The following is a 20,370-nucleotide window of genomic DNA, read 5'->3' as shown; positions in this document are numbered from 1 at the left end:
TTTGGCGCGCACAGAAAGCAGAAAGCTACGTAGGCGAAAGCGCCAGTTGCTCGACATACCTGCGTGGCACGTGCGACGAAATAACTTCACGGGATTGGCAAAGTTTCAGTCACAGCAAATTATGCAAAAAATCTAGAAAGATTTAAGCTCAAATCTCGTTTAACGTTTAAAGCGACATATCAATGACTGCAACCATCGTGTTGTATACAAACCTCGCAAACTTTAAAACACGTTCTCTAGTGATACCTGCGAAAGTATTAAGTATAATTTCCGTTAAGATTTTCCCGGACAATCTGATCGATTTCTCTTACATTGTGTGCTGAGACTGAAACTTTTCACCTCAAGCAAATCTGCGTCGCACGGTCCAAAACGAACATAGCGAGCAACAAAGCTATTGGTATATGTCCGTGTTAAAACACACGAAAGGACTCTAAAATACACTTCACTCTGATTGGGCAGAAAAACACAAAGATTTTCTGGCACCAATCAGATGGCAGAACGACTGCGACCGTTTGGAGCTAGTCTCGTAAGACAATGTCCCCAGGGGCTCTTCATGCCCTAACTTGAAATCGACCCAAAGCCCCTGGGTCTCCGAGGATGATATTGAACCAGCCTGTTGTTCGCTATGTTTGTCTCGGCCGTGCGACGAAGCTTTGACCGAGGGGAAAGGTTTCAGTCTCAGCACACAATGTAAGAGAAATCGATCAGATTGTCCGCGAAATCTTAGCGGAAATTATACTAAATACTTTCGCAGGTATCACAAGAGAACGAGTTTAAAAGTTTGGGAGGTTCGTATAAAACACAATGGTTGAAAGCATTGATATGTCGCTTTAAACGTTAGATGAGATGTAAGCCTAAATCTTTCAAGATTTTTTTGTATAATTTGCTGTCACTGAAACTTTTCCAATCCCGTGAAGCTATTTCGTCGCACGGGCCACGCAGGTATGTCGAACAACTGGCGCTTACGCATTTTTTTGTGCACGCCCGGCCAAAATCTAATCTAATCTTCGCTTGAAAAATTAAAAAGAAATGCTGAACGTGGAAACTTTTGTTTATTAGATGTGGGTAGATAACCCTGTACTAAGCTGACATTTGCAATAAGGCAAGCTCGCCTTTCCATCCAATATTTCTTTGCCTTTGGTTTTGTTTTCCCCAATAAAAGCAGCATCGATTCCCAATGATCAAAGGTAATTAACTTGGTCTTCAACTATCGACAAAAGAGGTGAAGTGACAATGACCAAGGGACTAGAAGAGGATCCGTGGCCTTTCGAGCTCAAGAATTTGAACACTCAACGCAGCAGTTGAAAGATTAACTTTCTTCAAACCCCTTCGGTAACTGTCCGAAAACATATCTCCTTTCCACGATGTTCTCGATGATTAGTTTTTGTTCAGATTTTAATTAGCTAACCGGAAACACAGCTAAGCTTTCTTTAAGCGCTTCCTGGAGGTCGTCCACGTACTTAACGTTCTCTGCAAGTTTGGCCATATTGTAGACTTTACTACAAAGCAACGATTAAAATTTGGCGCGCACAGAAAGCTACGTAAGCGCCAGTTGCTTGACATACCTGCGTGGCCCGTGCGACGAAATAACTTCACGGCCTTGAAAAAGTTTCAGTCACAACAAATTGTACAAAAAATCTAAAAATATTTAAGCTTACATCTCATCTAACGTTTAATGCGACATATCAATGCCTGCAACTATTATGTTTTAAAACGAACCTCGCAAACTTTTAAACTCGTTCTCTTGTAATACCTGCGAAAGTATTCAGTTTAATTTCCGGTAAGATTTCGCAGACAATCTGATCGATTTCTCTTACATTGTGTTCTGAGACTGAAACTTTTCCCCTCGCGCAAAGCTTCGTCGCACGGCCGAGGCAAACATAGCGAGCAACAGAGCTTGTTGTATATGTGCGTGTTAAAACACACGAAAGGACTCCAAACGACACTTCCCTCTGATTGGGCAGAAAAACACAAAGATTTTCTGGCACCAATCAGATGCCAGAATGACTGCGACCGTTTGGAACTAGTCTTGTAAGACAATGTCCCCAGGGGCTCTTCTGCCCTCAACTTGAAATCGACTCACTGCCCCTGGGTCTCCGAGGATGCGGTACATCTTGATGTTTTCTGATCGATGTTCCTATGGTGTGAGATAAATTTTGTGTACGAATCCAAAGTCACAACTGAAAAAGAGAGAAGAAATATTTTGAAAAACTATCATGACAATCACTCGTTACGGAAACAATAAATTTTTTAAACTTTTCGCGTGGTTGCTGAGATATCTTTCAAACTTTCAGATAGAATGGGTAAAACTAAGAAAAGCACATTACGAGATTTTCCCAAAGTCTTTAACTCCAAAGAATTTGTTGTGTTTATTGTGCGTCATCGTTTCCAATTTCTTGGATTACGACGTGCTGTGCAACACGAGAGTTTCACTTGAGATCAGGAATTGTGTAATATTACACGTAATTTTTTAAATAGTTTCGAAACGAAGGGAAATTTCCCTTGGACTGCGAGCTCGAGCGCATCAGACCTATGACCATCACGCCATATTTGTTTCCAAAAACAATAGTTTCACTGCTTCAATGCATAAGTTGATTTGAGTTGCGTTTCTAACATTGATGGCCGTTTAAGAATTAATTTCAAGGTCTAGTTATTCGATTTGTGCATGATTCATAACGGTAATCAGCCTCATCATGCGCTGTCAAGACTTTTGACAACTTACTGAACTTGAATTTCAAGGTAGGTTGATAACATTTTTGCAATATACTTTCTCAGCAAGATTTACTACAAAATCGATGATAGAGGTTCGCTGGACAAACGGCATCTTTCATGACATGACAAGAAATATCGCCGCATCTTGTCGTTTTCTGACAGCCTTTGTTAGTCGCTACGACCTGAGATATATTACGTGCTTTTAAAAACAGTCACAACAGAAATGAGAACACCATATCGATGGAGGTCTGTGATAAATTAAAAACTTCAATCATTGCGGACGCTTTTCGTGTAGTTACCGACTACGAAAGATATGATATATTTCGAAGTCTAAGCTAAACTCGAGTCAAGGGGTCCCAAGAATGGGTGAGACTGAGTCAGACTACGAAATGCACATTACGGGATTTTTCCAAAGTCTTAAGCTTCCAATAATTTGTTGTGTTTGTTACTGCGTCATCACTTTCGGTTTCTTGAATTCCGGTCGACTTAAGGTGCAACACGAGAGTTTTAATATAGCCTCGGATACATCTAAAAAGAGGATGAGGGAGAATACAGGGTTATAAGAGAATAAAGCGTAAGGTGTACATCTTCAATGTGATGTCAACTTAGACGACTTTCATTTCTGAATGTTGGGGGTTTAATAATTTATGTAAATTTGCGTGTAATAAAATTGCGCGGAATATTTTTATTTCCATTAATGTGTATTTGAATCATTAAGTGTGAACAAGGAGAGCATTGTTAAAAAACTCTATGATTTTGTAGGAAACTTTATTTCTGTCGTTTCTTTTATCTATTTTTAATTTTGTTCTCCTTTTTTTTCGCTGTCGCCGCACACAAAGCATTTTAAAACAGTAAAAAGAAAGCAGTTCGATTTTCCTCTTGGGTCACAGGTCAACGATAGTGATTTTGTTTAAAACGGCGAAGTGAGAAGTCGCGCTTCATCACGCTCCGCGCGTGCACCACCTCACCCGCACCAAACTGATTGAATGATGACCTCCTCCTGTTGAAGCTGGGTTACTGTGTCATAAGTAGGATACATCACTCTCTTGATATTAAAAATGATGACACCCATAAAGTAAATTTTGAACGGATGACCCCAAAGTTTTTATATTCACCAACTATTACACCAATGAATTCGAAGCTTCAGTAATCCTCCATCCGTCTGTGCCTTGGGGAGGCGAATTCGAAACTTTCAGGGATGGCGACTATGAATCGGAAGTGTCCATTTTCTTCTTCTTCTTCTTTTTTTTTTTTTTCTTTTCTTTTGTTTTTTCTTTTTTCGTAAATGCTGGTCAATGAGTAGAAAGTCATGGTTACTGATCTGACTTTTACAAAAAGTGTGACCATCAGAACCAGGACTTAAGTGAGGCATTTGAACATAATTTTGGCCCAGGAAGCGGGGGGGGGGGGGGGTGGCTGGAATTTGAACGAACCACAACTCTTAAAGTTCAAATGTCAGGATGTTTCCTGAGGGGAGAGGGATGTTCAAACTTCCAATTGATCGACACTTATTTGTGGTTATCAGCATGTACTTGCACATTTATGAGTCTGCTAGGTTCTGTTCCGAACTTGTGGGGTACACTCTACTCTCAAACGTCAAATCCTAGTTTTTATCGTTTTCATGTCGCAACTTCCTACCCTCATCTCAAGTTTTAATAAGCGCGAATGAGTGTCATGTAACGCAACTTCCGTTTAGTTCGATCGCTCATGGTTAGTGCTTTTCAGTTGTTAGCGTTTTTGTAATGGGGTGTATTAAGTGTATTTGACATGTTACACTGAATAAATCATCTCTCAAAATATCTCTGTTTAGGTTGTTAAAGAAATTGTATCCAACTGCTGCGATCTCAAAAGTCAGAGCCAAACATGTCACTGCAGCCCTTTAGTGACAAGCAGCTGAATTATTTCAAGTTTGCCTCCATCGTGTTGAATGAGTTCGCAAACGCTTTGCGTCAAACGTTCAAGTCCATGTGGGACAACACTTTTGGGCATCGGCCCGGATATCAATTGTGGGACGACTCCACAGCAGTAAGGAACTTGTTCCTCGCTGAAGAGGGTGGCAAGTCCAAAGTTCCTACACACCTCTCCTATGAAGAATGGGACTGCACAGCCCTTTTTCAGACTACCATATATGCGAAGTCCTTCGCTATGCTGGACAGCACAGGCCATAAGAGGACCCTTGGTGAGTTGTACTTGAAGCACCTTAAAATACCTCATGGAAAGTTTCATGTATCTGTGGTGAGTCCAAGTGGAAACCAAGCCGAGACGTTTACACTCGCGCTTGATCAGCTTCGACTGTTAAGAAATGCACTTTGTCACTCACAAAAGTCGGAGATTGATAAACCAACATTTGACCGATACATGCAGCTGGCTAAAGAAGCATTCAAAGCTCTTGGTATCGAAACTGACCCAATTGATGTCATCGGTAGTTTGACAGAGTCCGACTTTCCCACAACAGCAGTTCGCAATCTGGAGCACGGTATCAATCGAGAGCTTCGAGAGCGAATCAAATTTCTCGAAGGCGAGGGTTCAAGTATTGATGAATTAAAGGCGTTGACAAATGTAATAAAGGAAAAAGTTGAAGGTGGAGTAAGTAAGGAAGACCTTGCTTTATTGGAGAAGAAGATAGATGAATTGAAAGAACAAAATAATACAACCCAGAAAGGTACAATCTTAATACACTTCTGTAGCTACGTTACATTTTTTAAAGGGTTTGTTGAAGAATCGACTTGATTTCTATCTTCTCAGCTAAAATAGGGCAGAATGCGTAGTCATCATTTATTATTCATAACTAATAAAGCAGAAAATTTTAACGCGACCTCGCTTTGAAGGGCCCTAAATTAGAAAAGAATGGACCAAAATTGACCCACTAGGCTTCGTGAAATTCACTTTACTGAGTTTTAAAAGTGCATGCTAACTTCTAAATTAGTACACAGAATTTTGAAGATCAAAGATATGTCTACGATTTTTATCTAAAATGAAGGAAATTACATGAAGTAAAAGAATTATCCTTTCGCGCCTGAAAGTTGCGGAAACCAACCTTTTGTTGACCCGAGAGTATTGCATACATTTTAATTGTTTGAAAAAGATTGCTGAGAGATAAAAAATGGTATGCGAGGCTCACTTTGTTGCGTCAGAGGCATACGGCTCAGTTGCTGAGCAACTTTCAAAAAGCCCCACGACATTTGATGAATCATGTTGACAATTTAAGGTTTAATTGCGTTTTCCCGACATTATCATTTGATTTAAACTTTTTTAATATCATAACAGATTACTTACCATGATTGTCACTGTTCTTTGCCATTTGAAAGATTCAAAGGCATTGCTTCCGCCATCATGTCTTCCTCCGATGGTTCCACACTTCACTGGCCGGCAAAGAGAATGTGAAGGCATCGTCGGTCACGTGGCTTCCACATCCACCCGAATCGTGTCGATATGGGGCTCGCCTGGTTTCGGAAAAACTTCTGTGGCAACTGCTGTGGGACATAAACTCCAGGATAAAGAATTGTCCGTCTACTTCTTCTCCTTACGAGGACTAAACTCAAAATCTGATTTGATATCAAAGCTGTTTAACTTTTTCAGGAGAGCTTCTACAGAAGATGAAATACCCCAGCGGCTACCAATGGACGAAGAGCTTTTTCAAGTTCTGGCCAAGATTCCAGACAAGTTTGTGGTGATTCTTGACAATGCTGATGAATTACTCGAAAGCGGAGCGCCAAACGTGAAAGAAGATTTCATACAGTTTCTTAGAGACATTCTCAGTCGATCCAAGAAGGCAACTTTTGTTATTACCACAAGGGAGTCGCTTGAATTTATGAATGTGCACTTTAAAGACCACCAAGCAGTGAGATTAGGGCCATTAGATGAGTCCTTCTCTCAAGCATTGGTGACTGAGTTACTTCCAAATGCTATTTCCGCATGTGATTGTGGAAAAATTGCGAAAATCTGCGAGCATGTGCCTCTGGCCATTAAGCTGTTGTGCTCCACCATTTCTGAAGATAGCACTCAAGCAAGTCACTTTCTTGAGGAGTGGAAGGAATCTGTAGAAAGAAACATTGTCGATCTGTTAGACAATCCAGACTATCCTGGTAATCTGAGATTAAAATTTCTATTTGAATCATCCTTTCTAAGACTTTCAGTACAAGACAGAGAGGCTGTGGTTTCTTTGAGCATTCTATCTGAAGATTTTAACATCTCGGTTGCCGCAGCCGTTATGGGAGTTAAAACAAAGCTCGAGGCAAAGAAAAGCTTACAAAGGCTTCAAAGAAAATCACTTCTTGACTCTGGTTCCAAACCTGATTCATTTTCGATGCATAAACTGCTTCAGTCCTTTGTTAGAGAAAGAGGAGAAGACGAAATGAAAGAAACAGTGCTGAGTTCAAAAGTGCGCTTTTCTGCATTTTACGTTTCTCTTTTTGAGAAGTTGAACGCACAGTTTTTGACAGGACATTCAAAGTCAGCATTTGTTGAATTCTACGAAAATAAGCAAAATATTATTCAGAGTCTAACCGAAAGTTGTTCGGATCCTAAGACATGTGACGCTGTTTTTGGTGTTTTAATAGAAGCAGAGATATTTCTAGATTCCCTGTTCTGGTGCGAGGGAAACGTCTTCAACGAGCTTTATGAATCAGCAATCAATCAAGCAAAAAAGCTTAGAAAAAGCGTTTTTCACAACCAGCTTCTGGTTTCCCTGGCGTTTGGTGAGGTGTGTTGGGGTACAAAAGGAAAAACGATGAAGCTGCTTTCCGACGCCGAGGAGGAGCAAATGTCATGTTCATCCTTTTCAGTAGGACATAGAGGAAAACTCTTGTGTTATAGAGGAATCTGTCAAGTGGCTTCTGGGAAAACAGAGGATGGAGCTCGAAACTTAGAAAATGCTCTTTTGTTGATGTCTAGCAACGCTGACCAGAGAATTCTCAGAGTAACGGCAATACAAGTTCTTACGATTTATCACCGCTTTAAAAACCAATTTTCAGTTGCTTCAGAGTTTTATAGCAAGGCGTTGCAAGAATGTAGAGCAGTGGGAGACACAAGTCTTCTTATCATTCCACCAATGGAAAAAAAAGAATTGAACTTTGTCGATGGAGAAATTCAAGAACGAAAGCCAGATAGTCTTATTACTCAACCACTCAGACTAGAAATTATCTGTGTTATCAGCGAAGCAACTAAGCATTTATTCGATGACTGTACCAAGCGATTAATGAGGAATGCTGTTATTCAAATGGCAGAAGAAATACACAAGCCGCTCTGTCTTACATCATTTGGGAAAGCACACGCAAACACAGCTCAGAGTTACGAGTCCCTCGGATCAACACAACACAATTTGGGCGACCTAGCTTCAGCACTTCAGTCGAAACAGCATGCTCTTAGTATCAGAGTTGAACTGTTTGGAAAAGAACACCCAGACACAGCAAGGAGTTATGAATCACTCGGAGCAACACAGCACGATCTGGGCGACTTTGCTTCAGCGCTTCAATCCAAACAGCATGCACTCGACATACGTATTAAACTGTTTGGAGAAAAACACGCAGACACAGCCAGGAGTTACGAGTCACTCGGAGTAACACAGCACCACCAGGGTGACTTTCCCTCAGCGCTTAAGTCCAAACAGCATGCACTCGACATCCGTATTAAACTGTTTGGAGAAGAACACGCAGACACAGCCAGGAGTTACGAGTCACTCGGAGCAACACAGCACCACCAGGGCGACTTTGCTTCAGCGCTTCAGTCCACACAGCATGCACTCGACATCCGTATTAAACTGTTTGGAGAAGAACACGCAGACACAGCCAGGAGTTACGAGTCACTAGGAGCAACACAGTACAACCTTCGCGACTTTGCTTCAGCGCTCCATTCTGAAGAACACGCACTCGACATCCGTATTAAACTGTTTGGAGAAGAACACGCAGACACAGCCAAGAGTTATGACTCACTCGGAGTAACAGAGCACGACCTAGGCGACTTTGCTTCAGCGCTTCAGTCCAAACAGCATGCACTCGACATCCGTATTAAACTGTTTGGAGAAGAACACGCAGACACAGCCAGCAGTTACGAGTCACTCGGAGTAACACAGCACGACCTAGGCGACTTTGCTTCAGCGCTTCAGTCCACACAGCATGCACTCGACATCCGTATTAAACTCTTTGGAGAGGAACACGCAGAAACAGCCAGGAGTTACCAATCACTCGGATTAACACAGTACAACCTTGGCGACTTTGCATCAGCGCTTCAGTCCACACAGCATGCACTCGACATCCGTATTAAACTGTTTGGAAAGGAACACGCAGACACAGCCAAGAGTTATGACTCACTCGGAGTAACACAGCACCACCAGGGCGACTTTGCTTCAGCGCTTCAGTCCAAACAGCATGCACTCGACATCCGTATTAAACTGTTTGGAGAAGAACACGCAGACACAGCCAGCAGTTACGAGTCACTCGGAGTAACACAGCACAACCAGGGCGACCTTGCATCAGCGCTTCAGTCCACACAGCATGCACTCGACATCCGTATTAAACTGTTTGGAGAAGAACACGCAGACACAGCCAAGAGTTATCACTCACTGGGAGTAACACAGCACAAACTAGGCGACTTTGCTTTAGCACTTCAGTCCAAACAGCATGCACTCGACATCCGTCTTAAACTGTTTGGAAAGGAACACGCAGACACAGCCAGTTGTTACCAATCACTCGCAATAACACAGTACAACCTTGGCGACTTTGCTTCAGCGCTCCATTCGGAAGAACACGCACTTGACATCCGTATTAAACTCTTTGGAGAAGAACACGCAGACACAGCCAAGAGTTATGACTTACTCGGAGTAACACAGCACGACCTAGGCGACTTTGCTTCAGCACTTCAGTCCAAACAGCGTGCACTCGACATCCGTATTAAACTTTTTGGAGAAGAACACGTAGTCACAGCCAGGAGTTATGACTCACTCGGAAAAACACAGCACGTCCTAGGCGACTTTGCGTCAGCGCTGCAGTCCAAACGGCATGCACTCGACATCCGTATTAAACTGTTTGGAGAAGAACACGCAGACACAGGCAGCAGTTATGAGTCACTCGGAAAAACACAGCACGAGGTAGGCGACTTTGCCTCAGCGCTTCAGTCCAAACAGCATGCACTCGACATCCGTATTAAACTGTTTGGAAAGGAACACGCAGATACAGCCAGGAGTTACCAATCACTCGGATTAACACAGTACAACCTTCGCGACTTTGCTTCAGCGCTTCATTCTGAAGAACACGCACTCGACGTTCGTCGTAAACTGTTTGGAGAAGAACACGCAGACACAGCCAGGAGTTATGACTCACTCGGAAAAACACAGCACGACCTAGGCGACTTTGCTTCAGCGCTTCAGTCCAAACAGCATGCACTCGACATCAGTATTAAACTGTTTGGAGAAGAACACGCAGACACAGCCAGGAGTTACGAGTCACTCGGCGTAACACAGCACCACCAGGGCGACTTTGCCTCAGCGCTTCAGTCCAAACAGCATGCACTCGACATCCGTATTAAACTGTTTGGAGAAGAACACGCAGACACAGCCAAGAGTTATGACTCACTCGGAGTAACACAGCACGACCTAGGCGAATTTGCTTCAGCGCTTCAGTCCAAACAGCATGCACTCGACATCCGTATTAAACTGTTTGGAGAAGAACACGCAGACACAGCCAGGATTTGACTCACTCGGAAAAACACAGCACGACCTAGCCGACTTTGCGTCAGCGCTTCAGTCCAAACAGCATGCACTCGACATCCGTATTAAACTGTTTTGAAAGGAACACGCAGACACAGCCAGGAGTTACCAATCACTCGGATTAACACAGTACGTTCGTTGCTTCGCGCGCGGACCTTGGCAGCTTATTCCATAGGAAAGGAGCAGCTAGCAGGAAAGCTCCGTCACCCAATGTTTTCTTAGTTTTCACGCCTGGTCTTTCCGGCAAATGACCATTATGGTTGCGCCTCAAAGGGTAGGACGAAGGTGTAGAGTGCGTGACATGTTGTAGAGTGCGTGACATGTTGTAGAGTGCGTGACATGTTTTGTCGAGTTCATGAACCCAAAAGGGTGTCGGGTAAAAGAGAGAAAACGCATGTGCTCGAAGTTTTGGAAATAAATATAACCTTGTGCTTCATTAATCTGGTTGATTTGAGTGTGTAACATTGGCGACCCTGCCAGGACTGGACCGAAGAGGCTTATCATCGACGAAGAACGGCCTTGGGTTGTGAAGGACAAAGTAATTGGCACGCTTGATTGATTCGTCGAGCGCGAGTTGGTTGTGGTCGATTGCTGTCGACGGCGGACTGATCTTGACGTAAAGTGTCGCATTTCTTTTGTGAACGGCTGATTGCACTATTGGTGAGTACGAAAGATTATTTCTTGGAAGTATGATGGACACCGAGAGTCTGCAGATCGAAATTCAGGCCGCGTTGTGTTCCTTGAGCGAGGAAAGGCTTAAAGAAGTTTGTAGTGGGCTGAACATTACTGTACCGCCTGAGAGCAAGGGAAGGTTGGTTTTTATCCGAGCTCTAAATAAATACCTCGAAACGGAAGAATTAGATAATGAGAAGCTCAAAGTGTTGTCGTCATCTCTAAGTATGCAGGGAAAATTTGTACCGGAACAGAAAACGGAACCGCCGAAAGCTTCTGAAAATAGTAAGGCGACCGTCAAAATAGAGCAAAACCCCGCGGTGTCAATTTCAAAATTCAAACGCGACTTCAAGATTTCGGGCCAGATTGGCGACGCGTCGCAAAAGGATCGTTTGAGTTTTTCCTCGCTAGTACATCAAATTGAGAATGGGTTAAAGAACGACTATACAGAGGATGAAATCAAAGAGGCTGTGATAAAAGCGATAAATCCGGCGTTAAGCCTAAGAAGTTATTTGGAGGGTAAGGTAGATTTAACACTGGCCAAATTGAGGAGAATTATGCGTTCTCATTATCAGGAGAGAACAGCAACCGAACTATATCATCAGTTGAGCTCAACTGTCCAACAGCCAAAGGAAAAACCTCAAGACTTCTTGATCCGCCTTCTCGATTTGAAACAGAAGATCTTGTTTGCATCTCAAGAAACTGACTCGGACCTGAAATATGATCCTACCTTAGTACATGGCATGTTTGTCCATAGTTTTTCCCTTGGCCTGCAAAATGAGAATATCAAGATCGAAATGAAGCCCTACTTGGAAAAGAAATTTATAAGCGATGAAGAACTATTCGAGAAATTAAATGTGTGTTTCAGTGACGAACTGGAGCGATCACAGAAATTCGGTTCACAGCTAACCCCCAAGGTAAATACTGTTCAAAAGGGAGGGGACAAGCAGGAGACAAAGAATAATGGGGTGGAGGAAGGTCTCATGAAAGAACTAAGGGAGCTCAAGGCAGAGGTGGCCGCAGTCAAAGAGAGAGTTCGGGCCCCACTCCGGGTTCAAACCCCCCTCACACAACAGCCTATGAGACAACCCCCACGGTGTAGGACCTGCCAACAAAGTGGGAATGGATGGCCGTGCAACCATTGCTTCAGGTGTGGGGCGAGTGGCCATTATGTACGCGAGTGTAATGCCCAATTCAGCCGACGCTCTCCAGCAGAATTCCAGGGAAACGGCCAGAGGTCACGTCCATGGGACAGGGTGTGACCAGGCAAGAAAACCAGTCCCGTTACGTGCAGTGTGGAAAACAAAGCACAGACCATGTACCACTTAACCGCGGCGGAGCCTGTAAGACCAATAGATATTATTCAAAAGAATGTCAAGTAAAACACAGAGCTGTGCATAAACCAGTTTGCATGGCTATACAGGAACTTGAGAAACAGAAAGCAGCCGGAGATGATGGCCATGATTTGAACACGACGTTTCCCTGCCACCTGACGCCAAGGCAGCAGCTCGGACTGACAAAAATCGTGGGACGGAGGTGCGTGGTAAAATGCCTAATGCAGGGAAAGGAAGTGGAGGCATTATGGGATACAGGTTCCCAGGTTTGTGTTGTGTCAAGGAAGTGGCAACAAACTCACTTACCGCAGGAGGTGTTAAGAAATGTTGAAGAGTTGTTGGGAGCAGGAGAAGAGCTGAATTTGGAAGCGATGAATGGGACAAACATTCCATTTGACGGTTGGATTGAGATCGGGTTTAAGTTGGCTGGGGACGATACAACTGCTCATGAGCTGACAGTTCCAGTACTGGTGGGACAAAAGGAACAAGAGTACCCAATCATTGGCTTCAATGTTATAGAAGAAATCCTCGCTCAATATGGTGGAAACCACCAAGCGGCAAGTAACATCATTCAGCAGTCATTCCCTTCAATTCATCATACTCGCATAGGTACCCTGATCAATCTGATCCAGTCAAGAACACAGGATACCGGTACTGCAGCTGTTAAAGTCGGAAAGAGAGATGTTATGCTGCCAAAAGGAGAGGCAACGACAGTTAAGTGTCAAACTCACCTCGGACCAGTTCCAGAGGGGATGCCAGTAATATTTGAGCCCAAGGAAGACAGCGAGCTCCCAGACGGACTGGAATTGGGCGAGGAACTTACTAAAATAACCCCGGGAACCTCTAGTCACGTGGCCGTCGTGGTCCAAAACAATACAGACAGAAACATCTTGTTAAAGCGCAGAACAGAATTGGGCCGGATACACCTGGTAAAGTCAGTTCTACCAATCCCAAACACTCCCGACTCGTACTCTCGAGGAGACGAGGATTCTTACCCTGAAGCTACCTCGCATCCTGGTCAGGAACAAGATGGATGGGAGCCACCAGTTGACTTGAGTCAGCTAGAAGACAATGAACAATTGATCGTCCACGAAATGCTACGGCAAGAAGCTGGAGCCTTTGCAAGAAACGACGATGATGTTGGCTGCGTGGAGAACTTGGTGCTGGATATCCAGTTAAAGGACAATGAGCCAGTACAGAAGAACTATATCTCCATCCCCAAGCCACTCTATGGGGAAGTGAAAGAGTACTTAGAAGACTTGATTAATCGAAATTGGATCTGCAAGTCCCGTTCGGCTTACTCCTCACCCATGGTCTGTGTTCGCAAAAAGGATGGAAGTCTGCGACTTTGTATTGATTATCGAGAATTGAACAAGAAAACATATCCAGAACGACAGCCGATTCCCCGTATACAGGATATCTTAAATGGCCTAGGCGGCAACAGATGGTTTACAGTTCTGGACCAAGGGAAGGCCTACCACCAAGGCTTTATGACAGAAGAAAGCCGCCCCCTGACTGCATTCGTGACCCCCTGGGGATTGTATCAATGGAATAGAATACCGTTCGGGCTAATGAATGCACCGGCGGCATTCCAAAGGTGCATGAATGAATGTCTAGATGGCTTACGTGACAACATCTGTATCCCCTACCTGGATGATGTCTTGGTGTATAGTACAACCTTTGAGCAACATGTTCAGGATGTCCAACAAGTCCTGCGTCGACTGCAGGAACATGGGATAAAGTTAAAGCCATCAAAGTGCAAGCTCTTCCAACGACAAGTTAGATATTTGGGGCGGGTTGTTTCTGGCGATGGCTACTCTCTAGACCCAGAGGACACGGCCGCCGTACACAACTTGGCGAAACAAAAACCAGCAACAGTGGGTGATGTGCGTAAACTGCTGGGGTTCCTGAGTTACTACAGGCAATACATCCAGGATTTCTCACGCATAGCTAAGCCCCTGTACGATCTAATGGCTGGCCCTGATCTATTGGCTAATAATCATAAGGTAACATGGACAGAGGAACATCAGAAGCGGCTTGACATGCTGGTCGACCGACTAACTTCTCCTCCAGTGATGGCATTTCCCGACTTTACGAAGCCATTTGTACTTCACACAGACGCCTCACAAGAGGGACTTGGAGCTGTATTGTATCAAGAACAGGACGGGGAGCTCAGAGTTCTAGGTTATGCCTCTAGGACACTAACTCCAGCAGAGAAAAATTACCACATGCACGCGGGAAAACTGGAGTTCCTTGCCCTCAAATGGGCAGTAACTGAGAAGTTCCGTGATTACTTGTACTACTCCACCTTCTTCACTGTTTACACCGACAACAATCCACTAACTTACATTCTGTCGTCAGCTAAGTTGTCTGCAGTAGGGCACCGGTGGGTGGCAGAACTGGCAGATTTTAATTTTAACATCAAGTATCGGCCTGGCAAATCTAACATTGATGCGGATGTACTATCCCGCCTACCGCTAGATTTCAGTGCATACATGGAAACCTGTATTGCAGAAATGGAAAAGGACGCAATTTGTGCAACAAGTCAAGCAGTGATACATCAGGAAACAGACGCCACACCCTGGGTGGCAGCAGTTTCAGCAAGAGTTGGCATTGCTCACGCAGAACCGGGCGTCACAGATTTGGTTTTTCGCCAACTTACTTTAGAAGAAATATTAAGGGCTCAACGGGAAGACCCCGACATCTCACGAATCCTGGCCTACAAGAAACGGGGATATCCCCCACCAGGAGGAGAGCGGAAAAATGAGACTCGTACAACATCTTGCTACTTGAGAGCATGGAATAAACTCCATATATCAGCGGACGGGATTCTGTGGCGCCAAACTAAGAGTCGATTGCAGCTAGTATTACCCACAAAGTTTAAACAGTTGGTTTACCAAGAGCTTCACATTGAAATGGGTCATCTGGGTGCAGATCGAGTGGTGGACTTAGCGAGATCTAGGTTCTATTGACCTTACATGCAAGAGGAAATCGAGTATTTCATCGCCAACAAGTGTCACTGCATCCAGCAAAAGAAGCCCCAAACCTCCCCTAGAGCACCAATGGAGAGCATTACGACAACTGCCCCTTTTGAGATGGTGTCTATAGACTTTCTTCATTTGGAGAAAAGCCAACGGGGATTTGAATACATTTTGCTGATAGTAGATCACTTCACAAGGTTTGCACAGGCCTACCCAACCCGAAACAAGACAGCACGAACGGTGGCTGAAAAGATTTACAATGACTTTGTACCACGATTCGGATTCCCAGCCCGTATACACAGTGATCAAGGAGGAGAATTTGAGAACAATCTCTTCCATCAACTACATAAGTTGTCTGGCGTTTCCAAGTCTCGCACCAGCCCCTACCACCCTCAAGGGAATGGGCAAGTGGAGAGGATGAACCGCACGCTATTGTCTATGCTGCGAACACTCCCAGATTTGAAGAAACGAAAGTGGGATGAATCACTCAACAAGATGATCCACGCGTACAATTGCACGAAGCATGAGGCGACAGGATACGCTCCGTATTACTTGTTGTTTGGAAGAACACCCCGCCTGCCCATCGACCTGATTTTCAATTTGAATCAAGAGAGTGCAGAGGGAGATTATAACACTTACGTCCAAAACTGGCAGCATGATATGAAGGAGGCATACCGGATAGCTCAACAGAATGCAAAGAAGACTGCCGAGCGCGGCAAGCAATATTACAACAAGAGAGTCTCAGGTGGTGTTCTTCAGCCAGGCGATCGGGTGCTAGTTAGAAATTTAACAGAGCGCGGTGGCCCCGGAAAATTACGATCCCATTGGGAGTGCGCTATCCACGTTGTGGTTAAACGAATGGGGGCTCAAAGCCCAGTCTACAAAGTGAAGCCCGAGAGTGGAGGTGGCCGCGCAAGAGTACTTCACCGGAATTTACTACTGCCTTGTGACGCTTTGGAAGCAGATGCCCCAAATCTGGGATTTGGTACACGACCCCCAAAATCAGCAGTAGAGAAACGACTTTTGTCTGTTTCGGGAAATGACCTACAGAATTCGGGGAAAGATGATGATGATTTCGGTAGTGTGGACCTTGTAGAGGAAATACCTACTGAAGTAAGAGCTTCAAACTCAGTGTCTCCAGGACGCGATTTGCCTTCAGAGTCAATTGAGGATTCTGCGACTACTGAGGACACCAATGGGCCATCCAGCGAAATACAACTTGCAAATGAAGGAAGTGCTGACAATGACGGATCAGAGGGAGAGGATATTGCTGAGCAGGACATGTGGACTCGGCCGCAGCGCCAAAGGAGACCGCCGCAGATCTTAACTTACAACTCCCTGGGAAACCCACAGTACCAGTCGGCTGAGCCAGGATTCAGCAGTTCACGCGTTAACGCCATTCAAGCTCCAGCTATCACAGCTATTCCTCCGGGAACACCCCTGTATTTCTGGGTGTGGCCATGCTGTTTCCAACCTGTCTACTACTCGAGGGCTTGAGAGGAGCCTCTTATAAGACTCAAACATTAAAAAAAAAAGAAAATCAAAAGCACACAAGGTGCTGAAGGAGACAATATCAAACAACAGTTACAGTAGCTGCAGAGAACCCTGATAAATAGTTTTGTAATATTTAGAAGAACACTTTCATTTTCGGCGGGGGAGTGTGTAGAGTGCGTGACATGTTGTAGAGTGCGTGACATGTTGTAGAGTGCGTGACATGTTTTGTCGAGTTCATGAACCCAAAAGGGTGTCGGGTAAAAGAGAGAAAACGCATGTGCTCGAAGTTTTGGAAATAAATATAACCTTGTGTTTCATTAATCTGGTTGATTTGAGTGTGTAACAAAGGGCGTTGAATACTAATTAAATCTGAAAGGTACTTAGGTGATAGGCCATGCAGAATTTTAAAAGTTATCAAGAGTATCTTATAATGTATCCTGAAGCGCACTGGTAACCAATGTAGTTCAGCGACTAGAGGTGTAATATGACAGAACTTGTGCGCACGATATATAAGTCTCACACTTGCATTCATAACACATTGCAATTTCATAATTTGATATTCTGGGATTCCGTACAAAAGGCTATTACAATAATCCAGTCTACTACTAATAAAAGCATGAACTAATTTCTCAGTAGGTTCCCTGGATAAATATTTCCTAATATGACGTATATTGTATAAATAATAGAAAGCGCTGCTTCAAGTCTTTATAACGTGAGCTCCCATATCCAGATACGTATCGAACCATGTGCCTAGATTGCGCATGCGCGCAGAGGGTACAGGAGAGACTTCAGTGTGCCCAATCTTGATGCTTTGGATTGACACTTTTGAGAGCTGCTGACGTGTACCTATAATCAGGAACTCAGTCTTGTCACCACTGAGCATCAGCTGATCCTCCCTCAGCCATGCTCGGACATCACAGATGCACTTTTGCATGGCTGATACAGTATCGACTTCACTGGAAGAGTCAGAGGGCTTAAATGACAAATACAACTGTGTATCATCAGGGTAAGTATGGACGGAGGGCAGATGCTGTTTAAGAGTCTAGAACAGCTTTAACTCACGTAGATGAGTAAGCACTATTTCTATCGCCTTCACACTTGTGCAAGGAAATGAGTATGTAGCTATCAAGATACCATAGGGAAGACTTCACACTATGATTCCAGATCTGTTATGATGTGACATTCTATGTACACTGAAGTAACAGAACAGAAAAACATAATTTTTTTTTTTATCAATAACATCAGTACTGGGGTAAATCAGTGGAAAACAAATCACACCGGAAAAAAAAATTTAGGGGTAGTGTTAAATTGTATTTATCAAAATGATTTCAAATTGACTATCTGAAAATTTGAAAACAATAATATAAAAGTATAATGGCCTGCAAATGGTATAGTTGCTCAGTGTAAAATTGTAACTTATTGAAATCACAAACAGAGTCCGGGAAGCTTAGAGCTCACCAAGCTGGTTATACAAGTATGTTACAAATATCTTCCTCTATGTCTATATCTGTGTAACACCCCAAATATTGTAAGTCTGAGGGTTATGATAATGTGAACTAAATATTGTGGATTGCAGTTCAGCAATGGAAAAGGCCAGGTCAAGCATATTAATAAGAAGTTCACATTATTTGATAAACAGAAAACTAAATTTTTAAATACTTTTTTATGAACCCTTTAACTCCCATGAGCATAGAAAATAGATTTGATCCTCACAATATAAATACAGTATCATGCTGATAAGGGATGAGAATAATTAAAGAAAATAATTAATTAAGGGGCTATTAGTTGATCGAATATCAAATTCTCCAAACTAACATCATAAGAATTGTATGGCGGACAGTAAGGAGAATTGCTTGTGCGATCTTGGGAGTTAAAAGACCTTAGTTCACATCTTTTCTTATGAAGTTTTTGTTATGAATACCAAGATTTTAATAAAGTAAATATTGTGGATACAGGGAATGAGTCCAAAAAAAAAAAAAAAAACCCTGGCCAATACAAGGTGTATGTTGACAAATTTTCTTCCCTCTCAACTCAGCAAAGAAAATTACATTACCTACAAAAATTATTTCTGTAGATACTGTATTTAATCTCTTGGTTACCATTTGAAGTTTGCAGAATAAATTCCTTTTAGAACATAGCTAGCAGAGCCGCGCAATCAAATTCAGTATACGTAAGCGTGCTCAAAATTCTGATAGTGCACGCTGATAGCGTGAGCAAATCGCTTCGCCAGAAATTTTTTTTTTCATGCAAGTGGCCATTGTTGGCGTGGGGAAAAATAATATATTTCGTGACAATAATGGATACAAACAGAGACTCCGCCTACTAGTCCCAAAACGAAGACAATTTTTCGACCTTTTCCCTTGGGCTAGAGTTCTTAAATGAGGCAGAAAAAGAGAAAAACAACGGAAAAGGAGACTCGGCATCAGCGCCTTCACGATTCGCTTCAATTGCTATTGTTGTCCGTTTTTCGCGCTGGATTTGATGCACAATTCGACCGGCTATGTTCTAAAACAGTTGGTTCATGCTTTCAGCTGTGCACTATCGAGTGATGGAGCACGTGGGAAGTTTGGAGAGTACTCAAGAAGCTAGAGTTACCCTTGGCTATTGCCTCGGGCAACTCTTACACTTCTTTCGTGCTCACCAAACTTCCCGCGTGCTCCATAACTCGATAGTGCACGCTAAAGCGTGAACCAATTGTTAATTGGCATGCAGCAGAGTCTGTGGGAAAATGAAAGAAGGATGGAGGATCCTAGAAAAACATTTATTTCTGTTCAAAGCACTTTGAGACATTGCTTTACAGCCAACTTTTATTATAATGTTTTAATGATTCTGTAAAAATACAAATATAGCTGTACCCCTCTGCACAGGTGTTTATGACTCCCACCATGCCTTCAGAACTGTAATTTAAAATTCCAATTTGGCTGATTAAGTTATTTACAAAACATTCCCAATGAAAGTTGACCACCTGGATATAAATTGGCTTATAATTTATCAATTCTCTATAGCCCTTAAGTGGGAAACTTTGCAGATTAATGATAAACAAAGTGTTTCTCCTACTTCCTGCCCTAGAATCTCTCACCTTATACTCTTCTCATGTCTATTCCATACCCCTCCCACACCCCTCCTACACCCCTCCCATTTCTTACCCAACCCTTTTAGCTCCCTATTTCCTGGAGATCCCATTCATTTCACTATTCCACTAAATCTTATAATTTGAATCTGGGAAATTTCTTGTAACCAACCTAATTTTCTTCAAATTGGACAAACAGAACCTACCTTATTCTTCAGATGTTGTCGTAAAGATAAAAATAAACTGGGTATAATAGTATTTCTACAAAAATCAAGAAGACCCACATCCAAACAATATCATGCTGACAAGTGATGAGAAAAAAGAAAAATACTTATTTAAGGGAATTATTAGTTAATCAAATACCAAATTCTCAGAACTAAGATCATAAGAATTGTTTGACAGACA

The 20,370-nt window shown here is 43.1% G+C and overlaps 2 protein-coding genes across 2 annotated transcripts; both read left to right on the top strand.

Annotated features, from left to right (window-relative positions):
* Positions 1 to 3,921: 3,921 nt before the first annotated feature.
* LOC148727823 (uncharacterized) lies at positions 3,922 to 5,497 on the top strand. Its single transcript, XM_088724691.1, has one exon. The coding sequence runs from the start codon at positions 4,576 to 4,578 to the stop codon at positions 5,440 to 5,442; it is 867 nt and encodes a 288-aa protein (XP_088580817.1). The 5' UTR covers positions 3,922 to 4,575; the 3' UTR covers positions 5,443 to 5,497.
* Positions 5,498 to 5,894: 397 nt separating this feature from the next.
* On the top strand, positions 5,895 to 18,845 carry LOC148727822 (uncharacterized). The gene is made up of 2 exons (XM_088724686.1): positions 5,895 to 10,699; positions 17,244 to 18,845. Exon 1 carries the CDS (start codon positions 5,990 to 5,992, stop codon positions 10,397 to 10,399), a length of 4,410 nt encoding a protein of 1,469 aa, XP_088580812.1. The 5' UTR covers positions 5,895 to 5,989; the 3' UTR covers positions 10,400 to 10,699; positions 17,244 to 18,845.
* Positions 18,846 to 20,370: the final 1,525 nt, after the last annotated feature.

Source organism: Stylophora pistillata, chromosome 6 (assembly GCF_964205215.1).
Source record: "Stylophora pistillata chromosome 6, jaStyPist1.2, whole genome shotgun sequence".
NCBI lineage: Eukaryota > Metazoa > Cnidaria > Anthozoa > Scleractinia > Pocilloporidae > Stylophora > Stylophora pistillata.
The sequence above is the reverse complement of the archived record's forward strand: the minus strand, read 5'-3'. Positions and strand labels throughout refer to the sequence as shown.